General features: G+C 37.9%; 2 protein-coding genes across 2 annotated transcripts; both read right to left on the bottom strand.

Annotated features, from left to right (window-relative positions):
- Positions 1–6,859: 6,859 nt before the first annotated feature.
- On the bottom strand, positions 6,860–8,059 carry LOC124162953. Its single transcript, XM_046539758.1, has one exon. It carries the CDS (start codon positions 8,057–8,059, stop codon positions 6,860–6,862), a length of 1,200 nt encoding a protein of 399 aa, XP_046395714.1.
- Positions 8,060–8,109: 50 nt separating this feature from the next.
- Positions 8,110–9,006, bottom strand: LOC124162893. The gene has a single exon (XM_046539637.1). The coding sequence runs from the start codon at positions 9,004–9,006 to the stop codon at positions 8,110–8,112; it is 897 nt and encodes a 298-aa protein (XP_046395593.1).
- Between the last annotated feature and the right edge of the window lie 1,706 nt (positions 9,007–10,712).

The raw sequence follows: 10,712 nt of genomic DNA, 5'->3' as shown, positions 1-10,712 counted from the left end.
ACATGTTAAGCATGATATTACATTCCCAAAAGAAAAAAATAAATAAAAAGAAACACATAAGATACACTTGTTGCGGACAGCCGCCAACTTACAGACAATTAGGCAAAAACAATACCAACGAAAGGCCCCTATGAAAAAATTGTATAAACCTGTTTCAAAATTTTATACAATTTATACAATTGCCATGGTAATTGTATAAATTGTATAAAATTTTGAAACAGGTTTATACAATTTTTTCATAGGGGGAGAAACAGTTTCCAAAATGGAGATACTTTAGTTTCCCCTCCTTGGTGACATCATATTCATAAGGAAAAACAAAAAATGAAAAGAAATACAAAACATTTAATCGTTGTAAACCGCCGTCAGCACACAGACAATACGGCAAAACAACAGCAACACAAGGGAAAACATCATACTGCGGAGTAACTGACCAACCATCGCAAGAAATCAAGGCGATAATTTAATATAACAATAGTGTCAGACAAACAGTATTAAAAAAAACAAAAAAAGTAAATAACAACTTAGTATGACACTCAAATTTAACATAATTTTACACTCAATTTTCTGCAACCATATGTTAGAGCCATTCGATTTAACACCGTTTTAATTTTACTTCAATCAGTTTTAGACAGACAGCATTTTAGGGTTATTTATTAAGATATCGTACACCTGGGTTTTGAAGGCATGTATGGATTTAGTATTTCTAATTTTGGATGGTAGGGACCCACACAGCACACGGACACCTTTCGGACATCCGGTGATTGTCCGCCAAGTGGCCTATGGACATCCTACGGACAGCCGAATTCATACAAAATGATGTCCGCTGCAAGTCCGCATGTCAGTAAAAAAGGTGGCCTATGGACGACCTGAAATTGTCCGCTCTGGACACCTTCAGGACACGTTTAGGTTAGGATTGCATTTTGTTCGATACTAATAAATAATAGGTCCAGACAAGAATTTAAATAAATAAGGCATCAATTTCATGCACAATATTTATTTGGCTTCTTAAAACAGTACAATGCCAGAAACTACATACGATTTATTTAACTTTCTTCTTCCCCTGTAACCTCTCCTTGGCGTGCCTTAGCCAGCTTTGGATGGCAACCTCCACATCCTTTTCAGGGGCTGTCTTGCTCTCCTGCACTGCTCCTGTAATAATGAAGTATATAAACATTTCATTGTAGCAAGAAATTGTATCTTGTACGTAACAAGCAGATTACATAAGACAGGACGCTACAGTCTTATTAGTCACATGTTTAACATTCTTAAGGTTTCAAAATTAGGAAACCTGTCCATTACAGGCTGAATACATTTTACAAACTTTTCTTTGACTTTTTCTTGTTCTTAAATAAGAAAAGAATTTGAGTAAAATTATTAATGTATTAGTAATGTATATATTATGATTAAGAACATTTTTCATAGAACAATTGTTGAACTAGATTTTAATCCCAAATATGAGAAGACTGTTGCCTGTTAGACCCTGGTGCACCATCTAGAAAAAAATTCTTTGATCCATCCTTGCCAGACAGCTTAGTAGAGGTCTCGAAAAAGATATTGGAAAAAGCATTCAAATGGAGGATAATATTTCTGAACAATTGGTCTCCCCTTGAAGATTATGACTACACTAGAGTGAATTGTGGAGGTGAAGAAAAGTGTTACATAAGCTGGAGCTAAGGAAGACTAATGCAGAAGAGCTGAATATGATATAGGAGTAAAGGAAACTAGAAAATTTAAAGGAGGAAGTTTAAGTGAACTAGATCTCTTGGGATTAGTGTGAAAACAGCCACACTGATTTGGCACACAAACCACTTAGCTGCATTGGCCGAGATGCAACTTAAAAAAATAGAAACTTTGAAAAACTAGCAAAAACTTGCTGTAGTTAAGGCCATTCCATGATTTAGATCTCCGAATTCTTCCAATCTTAATAATTAAAATAGATCTTCTAATGTAGTCTGGTATCAAGGCAAAAGTGACAACCTAGCTCACTGGCAATATTCACATTTCGACAGAGACATAACAGGGGAATAGCAGCTAAGGCCTGCTGTGAGCTACTGAAATTTCTATAGCTCCTACAAAAACACCTACTTCAAAACATCTTAGTTAGCTAGAGCTACTAGAAAATAGTAGCTTCTGTAGTACTGTGCAACTACCATCCCTGTTGAATAAGTTATCCCATTCTTAAGTTCTACAGGTGCTATACATCGAACTTTTAAAGAGCATGAGATCCTTTTCAACCACGTTTTTGGTAATTATACCTCCCATATGCAGAACAAAAATTGTTTTCAAATGTTTGAATTACTTGGTAGTGGAATCTGCATCTGAAAATAATACATAACAATACTATTTTCTCTACCTTTAGCATGGAAGGGTGAACCTTGTATTACAAGATGTTTAATAATTATTTAAATTTACTTTATATGAGCTCCCTTTAGAGGAGCAACTTGTCAAAAAAGTATCCAGACCAAAATTATTCCTCCTTGCTCAAACCTATATAATAATCAAACGAATACTTACACCTCTCTCACATGCCTCGCTTTAGCATGTTCCAGCCAACTCTTCACTGTAACTTCCACACTAGAATTGGTGGCTGTATCGTCCTGGTTAAATGCAACATCTGTAAAGAATGAAGACAAATAAGTATACAGACAATTATAAGAAGAGAGACATACAAACTTATAAATAGAGATAGGAAATAAATAAAAATACAGATGAACTATTTTTATTCAACTCCACTACATGAAAGCTATAGTCAGTAAATGCCTCCAGGTAAATATATCAGGTTCACGATACTCTACACCAAAATGTGTACCGATGGCTGTACGAAAAGATGCACAAGTTCTATTTTCTGGGTATAAGATTTCATGCAGCAGTTTGAGCAAATAAATGAACCATGAAACATAGCCTTAAGGTTTGTTTACACAATATATCACTTACAATTAGACCTTGTTTAGATTCATCCCGAGTTTCTTACAGTCGTCCTATAGTTTCCACTAAATTAAATGCATGGATGACTAATAGCACAGTTACTTAGTTTGTAGTTAAATTAGTTTATATTTTATTAGGTTAGCAAAGTTTGGCAGAAAAAATATAATAAACGCTATAAAAGTTACGTCGGCATTGTAATTTTTCAATCCCTAAGCCTTATCTTTACTGACATAATAGATCATTTATTTATTTAGGACCTAAAATTTTTAATTATTAACCTAGTTCCATCAAACAGATAAAGAGTATAAAAACTTTTTGTAAAAAGGCTAAACATTGGTGGTTATCCTATCATAACATTATTGTTCTTTTTCGATGCGTGCGTAACTATACATATCGAAAGAAATCACACGGTGTAGTCCGATTTCAAAGAATTAATAATTTACGTGAAACCTATTAATCATACATGCGTGTTGCAAAATCCCCCGGTTACACGTAAGTACAATTCCTAGTTATATTTATTGCCAAGAACCCTACTTGATTTGATTTAGGAACGGAACCAAACGGACCGTTGGGACTTCCAACAAATTCAGCCGTAACCTACGCTATCAAAACAACAGGTTCTATTTTAAGCGCTAGCACTTACATTATTTCCTATACGTTCTCGCGTACAGAGACTATAGTACAAGAACTTCCACTTTAAATTATATCATGTAAACAAGGAACAAAAGCGAAAATTTCACCATGAACAACGGAAAAAGACGCTACCTTTAGTTGCCAAGTAACGGTTTTACCAAGACGGTAATGTTGTTCCAAGCAGAGCCATATTTTTCCTCGAGATGTTACAGGCTGAGTTATAAGAAATATAAGGAGCATGCGGAAACACTATACTGCCGCCAGTGAACGCCAAGAAAAAATTATTTAGAAGTCACATCAAACTTACTTGCAGCAGCATCTTTGTAACCGCCAAACCACCATGCTGTCTCCGGTGTTCCGTTCCGGTTCCTCTGTTGGAAAGGAGGAACGGAGGAATGTGGAGAACCATGGTAGAACACCTGAATCGCGGAGTAGCGGTAGATTCAAAATTCGTTCGCCACCAAAAAAACTAGAATTTCGATATAAAGTAAAGGTACGGCAGTACTTACCTTCTATCTTCTACTACTTCTTCTACTTGCCTATCCTTAAATTGGACAATTACAATTTCTAATCTGGGAATGAGGCCATCGATGCCGTGATAATTTTAGGAGAATTCTTACCATTAAAATTAAAATGAATTTAAAGCGTTATGTTTCATTAAAATACTTTCCAATCAATCGCCTCTGAGATTTTTTAATCCCTAGAGAGTAAATATTAATTAATCAATAAGTTGAAAGAGTTCATTTAACCTGTAGGAATGGAATGTCCCCGAGACGCGAACGTCCGCAGGACATTGGTACATAATATAAAATTTCAGTAAAAATCGATAAATTCCATTATTCCTGTTGTTAATTTTTGTAAAAGTTGCTAAATTTGTTTAAATTTAAGTAATTTTTATAATCATGAAAAGTACGGGTTTATTGTTCATCCAACGCTTCTCAACCGTACAACATGCGGAAATTTTTAATTTTTTGAAAGTTTCTAAAATTGTTGCTAAATTTATTTAAACTTTAAAAATTGTTATAAATAATGTAGAGAGTCATAAGTTCGTTCAATTGTTGTTGTTTAACCCGTGAGGCATGTAGAAATTTTTAACGCTCGTAAATGTTACTTAAATTGTTGCTAACTTTGTTAAACTTGATTAATTGTTATAAACAATATAAAACTTAAAAATAGCGTACATTTGTTGTTCTTAAACTATAGAAGCGGTAAAAATGTCAATTTTTTTTTTCGTTAAATAGTTTATAATTTCCTCCGAGTCCACACTCCAACAAGAGGATTACATTTGGTTACCTAAAATAATCCTCAAAATATCTCTTCCTCCACGAAAAATTTCCTCTTCCTCGATCGGGAGGAAGTATTCTGGCTTCAGAAACGAGAGAGAGTTTTTTTTCTTTCTCCCTTCTCCTATACTCCCTACTCGGAGGAGGATCACGAGACTTTCTCTCGGAGTTCCTCCTTGAGGAGGTGAGTGTTTTAAGAGGAAACCAAAACTCCCAAACCCTGCGTAATGGGACACTAGCTGGACGTCCGCTGGACATCCGAGATAGGACAGTGTGCGGACGGATGGCCAGGACAGCCAGCGGATGTCCTCTGGCTGTCCTGAAAATCCGCGGACACTGAGAGGACGCGACGGACGCGCAGCGGACGTCCTCTGGCAACGATGTGCTGTGTGGGGAGTTCCATACTCTATAGAGGCGATTATTGTGAAGGATTTAGTTACGTGAAGTGTGCTATGTTGAGGGATGTGAAGATCTACGGAGTGATTCCTAGTGGGTACTGCATGTAGATCTTTTTTCCAGGTAAATCTAGCAGCTAGGTAAACGGGATTACGAGTGGATAAAATTTTATAGGCAAGCAGGATCACATGGTATAAACGACGCTGTTTTAGTTTCAGCCAACGTAATCGAACGTAAGTATCAGATATCCTATCCCATTTTTTTAGGTCATAAATGTAGCGCATTGAAGAGTTCATTGTTACTTGCAATTTGTTGTTACTTTCTTCGCAGAGATTAGTAAACAGAGAGGAGCAGTAGTCAAGGTGAGGAAAAATTAGTGACTGAACCAAGGTGGTTCGAATTTTGGGCGGAACTATGTTCTTGGTTCTATACAATTGATGTAGTATGCTCAGACATTTCTGTTTTGTGACATGGACTTGTTTTTTCCACTTGAGTTCCTTATCAAATATTATACCAAGGTTTTTAACCGTTTCTTCGTACGGTATTACACGATTTTCTAATTGAATTTTTCCAAGAGCGGATTCATCAATTTGAGTAATGAGATGTCTAGGACCAAATATAATAGCTTTAGTTTTTTTTTCGTTGAGTTGCAGTTGGTTTTTCCTCATCCAGGAAGCTATTCTTTGGATATCATTATTGATTAATGTTATGGTGGAAGATAGATCTGATACTGCCGTATGACAATAAATCTGGAAGTCATCCGCGTAGAGATGGTATTTACAATGCATTAGAACCTCAGGAAGGTCATTTATAAACAAGGAAAATAGCAGGGGGCTTAAGACTGAACCTTGGATTACCCCTCTGCGGTTATACGTCCAGTTGGATCTGGTGTTGTTTGTTCCGATGACTGATTGAGTACGGTTGCTTAAGTAAGACCGAAACCATTTTACAGTACTCGAAGAGAGATTGTACTTAATAAGCTTACAGAGTAGTATTTCTTGGTTTACCATGTCGAAGGCTTTAGATAGGTCAAATAGTACCAGTATTGTGACCTCGCGCCTGTCCATTGCTCCTCTGATATCCTCGGTGATATTTAACAAGGCAGTTAGAGTGCTGAATCCAGTTCGAAAGCCAGATTGGTAATTAATTAGTATATCATTTTCAATAATATATTTATTCAGTTGTTCGTAGACCACACGCTCACATATCTTGGCAAAAGTACATAGGATACCTATTGGTCTATAATCTGATGGATTAGAGGGTTCAGAGCACTTCGGGATTGGATGAATTAGAGAATGCTTCCAAATGCAGGGATATTGTGCGGTTTGGAGGGATGAATCAAAGATGTTTAAAAGAGCAGGAAGAATAGCCGGGAGGGCATTCTTTATTATTACAATATTTAGTTCATCGTAGCCTTTAGCATTAGTTGTGATAGCTGTACATGCTTTCATAACTGAGGAGATAGATACGTGAGAGAAATAGAACTGGTTTCTCTTAGGGCCATTCGGGGCGTTATTCTCTATGGGTGGAGTAACATAAGTAACGTTTTCGTGACGAATGTCTCCCGATGAGTAATAATTGTTGAGGATGTCTAAGTTTATATTTATAGGAGCTCTATTTTTTTATGATATCACACCGAGATTGCGAACAGTTTTCCACATTGTTCTTGAATCTGCACGTTTTCTTATGGCGTTTTCACAGTAGTCCCTTTTGGCTTTACGAACCATGTCCTTGACTCTATTTCGAATTTCTTTATATTCAGCAAAAATAGTTGGACTCTTGGAACGTCTGTATAAAGCCCTTAATTCATTCCTTTTCTTTATTTTAGCCTTTATGTCGAGAGTAAACCATGGTGTAGGAGGGTGGGTGACACGAACTGTCCTCAGAGGAACATATGCATTGAAAGCAGTTAGAAGTAGTGAGTTAAGCGCCTCAACTTTTTCGTCGATTGTTTCAAGTTCCTCAATAATACACCAGTTAATGTTAGACAGTTCTTCAAAAAAATTTTCCTGATTAAATGATTTATAGTCTCTGAAGGTGACTAATTTTGGCTCAAATATAGGGGTTTTCATATTATAGTTAATGTATACCTGATCGTGACAAGAGAGAGGTGGGTCAGGTGATTGTCCGTAGGACGACACTTTTTTGAGATCGTCGACAAGAATTAGATCCAGGGTGGTACTTGTTGTTTTTGTGTGACAGGTGGGCGTCAGGGGGATAATACTAAGATTGCTGCTCTCGATAATATTTAAAAGGATGTCACTGCGTACATTTCTGGTCGAAATGTCGATGTTAAAGTCTCCCATTATTACCACATTGTCATACATAGGGACCTTGCTGGCCAACATAATTTCAAAGTCAGACAAGTTATTGGACTTTGGTGGATTATAAACCACTCCAATCAGCATTTTACTGTGGTTGTTGATTATTTCAACAAGGATATATTCTAGCATAACCTCACAGGAGTTGGTAGAGCGACCAACCCGTTTTGATTTCAATGATGAATGTATATACAGTCCAACTCCTCCCCCACGTTTCGTTTCTCTATCATTCCTGTATAACGTAAAGTCAGGAAGTGAAACCACATTTGATGTAACCGAAGGTTTTAGCCACGTCTCACTCACTCCGATTACATGAACAACATTAGTATGATAGTACAGTTTAAATTCTTCGAAATGAGCGAGCAGTGACTGCGCGTTAACGTGCGACAATTTTAATAAACCTGAGGAAGTTGTTTTTGCTACCTGAGGGTGTGAATTTTTAGGTAATATAACAGGGGAATTGCGATCAAACACAAGTCTCCTGTGCTCACGACTGATCATGTGGATTTCACTTGCAGGAGGATCCGTGAGAGGAGGGAATAATCTGTTCTCTATAAAAAACGATCAAGGTCTTTTTGTGTGGATATGACTACTACGGGAGCTCCCTCCGACTGTCTAATCAGGATATTTCCATTTCTCACCCACACAAATTTCACTTTTCCCTTCTTTTTGAGGTCTCTAGCTATGGCGAAGAGTTTTCTATTGAATGGGGTGAGGGCCTCGTCGATATAGATTGTTTGTTGGGGAAGAGGAAGATTAGACGCTAGGCCAATATCATCAACATTAAGTTCTTTCCGAACCCGACGTTTGGTTATCAGTTCGTCCCTTTTATTCAGTCTGAGAAACCGAACAATGATTGGAGGTGGACGAGAGTTAATTGAGCTAGCTTGTCTTGGCCTTGGCCGAAACACGCCATCTATATCCTCAGCTGACATATTCACATTAAGGGCAGTGCTTATTTTTAGGACAATACTTTGGAGGTCTTCGTCAGTGGTCAGCGGCACCCCTCTTATCTCTACCGAATTTTTGAGTCTCTCTTGTTCGTTTCTGTTCAACTTAACCTCAAGGTCAAACACTTTTTCTTGAAGTTCGTTTACTAAACCAGTGACATTAGATAATTCTTTCTCGATGGCATGTAGCTTCACTGTAAGACCACTTAGCATGTCACTGTTTTCACTTACTTTATGAGAGAGTGCAGTTTGGTCTGCAATCAGAGTATCCAGCTTCTCATTGATCACTGCGAACAGGGATCGGAGCTCCGGAGCTGACATCTCTGGTGTGTTAGGTGTTACAGTTGAAAGGGTCCTAATTGGAGTATCATCACCACGTGTTGACCGGATCATATCCTGGCACTTCCGACAACTCCAAACCTCCAGAGTAGGTCCTCCAGAGTCCTCAGATCTTCTTGGTAGACTGATTGGCAGGCCGGATGATATAAGTCGGAGCATGTACCACAGGAAATACCTACGCCGCGCTTAACAGAGAGACCACACTTAGAGCAGTTGCTCGGCATTATACACTCTATGCCTGAGGAGAGCGGTAGACACGACCGTCCGTCTCGACTGCGAGCGAACGAAGGTTATTGAACATTGGCTCTAAAACAAGAGAAAATGCTCACATGCATGCCAATAAAAATTATTGCTTATTTGCGGGAGTAGTTGTTAAATCAACCTTTGAATTATAGTTTTCATCTTAGTAGTATATACTGGCCTGGGGAGAGGGAGTCGCCAGCCCATCCCCCAAGGCATATTCCTAGTCACGCCACTACTTTAGCATACGTTGTTGTAGGTGAACTCACTGAGTAGGATTCAGGATATATTATTTACTCTGAGGACTCAACCATATATAGATTCACGTAATCGCTAGCGATACCCTGGCGAAAATGTTCCGGTTCCCGGAGCGTATAGCGAGCGAAAAAAAACGTACATCCGCTCCAGGAACCGGATCCGCGCTTAGGATACGCTTCCTTACACCTTCCTGCCATGTATATGACGCGCAAGTCTCTTCTTCATCTCCCTACGCTCCGAAAAAAAGCGTAAGTCTCTTCTTCATCTTCATTACTTCGTCCTTATGGGCAAACGAACAGCTGCTGCTTTTCATTGCATTCTAATATAGGTACTTATTATAACCATTCAAATTTTGAAAAATGGGCAAAGAAATTACGCAATTTTCCTTGTGGGAACTCATTGGAAAGGCACTCAACTTTGAAGCTTCAAAAATTATTTCCATCAAGATGTCATGCTACCCTCTCTATAACTAATTCTATTTTGCCAACATTTACCTATTTCCATTTCCTATTCATTACCTTATGCCGTTATATCAAGGCAAAATCATCATAACCATATCTGTAATATCAGATTAATTAAGTTAGAAGCTTCTTATATGATCGGTAGAAAACCTAATTTTATTTTCGGTGAAGTACTTTCGCGCATTTACAGGACTAAAATATATTGCTAGAAAATACACTTTTTTCAAGACAGGGTTGTAGCCCGGTGGTCACGCAGAGCGACTGCTACTCGGAGGTCCTACGAACGAATCTCGACATAGGCATTTTTTTCATAAATTTTTCCTGCTTTTTATTTTACAGGAGCCTGATATTGATGATCATTTCCATGATTTTTCCTGAAAATTTTATTTTCCGTGGGGAAAATTTTTCCATTCGGTTCAATTTCCGTTTCCATACGGTTTCTTTTTCCGTTTTCATACGATTCCTTTTTCCGTTTTCATTCGGCTCATTTCCCGTTTCCATACGGTTCATTTTTCGCTTCCATGCGGTTCATTTCCGCCTCGCTACGGCTCCTGTCTTCCGATTCCTTGTTTCCATTTACGTTTTTTTTTCCATTTCCTCTGCGTCTCTTTTACGCTCTTCCGTTTCATTGACCGTTCAGTTCGCTACGTTATACGTTTTGTTTACGCTTCCAAGCTGGAAGATCATAGGGTGTGAGGTGGGCTCAACCATATGGATTCACGTAGGTTCTTAGCGTAGGTAATGTGTCTGCCGCTTGACGCATCACTCGCATAAGTTTATAGCGTGAATAATTTTGCAAAATAAAATATCTCTATTGATATAAAATTATAATTAAAAGTGTTTTTTGCTCTGATCAGATGTGCCTGAAAAAATCATATGTATATTCTCAGGTTAACTGACGTTTGT

The sequence above is a fragment of the Ischnura elegans genome, chromosome 1 (assembly GCF_921293095.1).
Source record: "Ischnura elegans chromosome 1, ioIscEleg1.1, whole genome shotgun sequence".
NCBI lineage: Eukaryota > Metazoa > Arthropoda > Insecta > Odonata > Coenagrionidae > Ischnura > Ischnura elegans.
The sequence above is the reverse complement of the archived record's forward strand: the minus strand, read 5'-3'. Positions and strand labels throughout refer to the sequence as shown.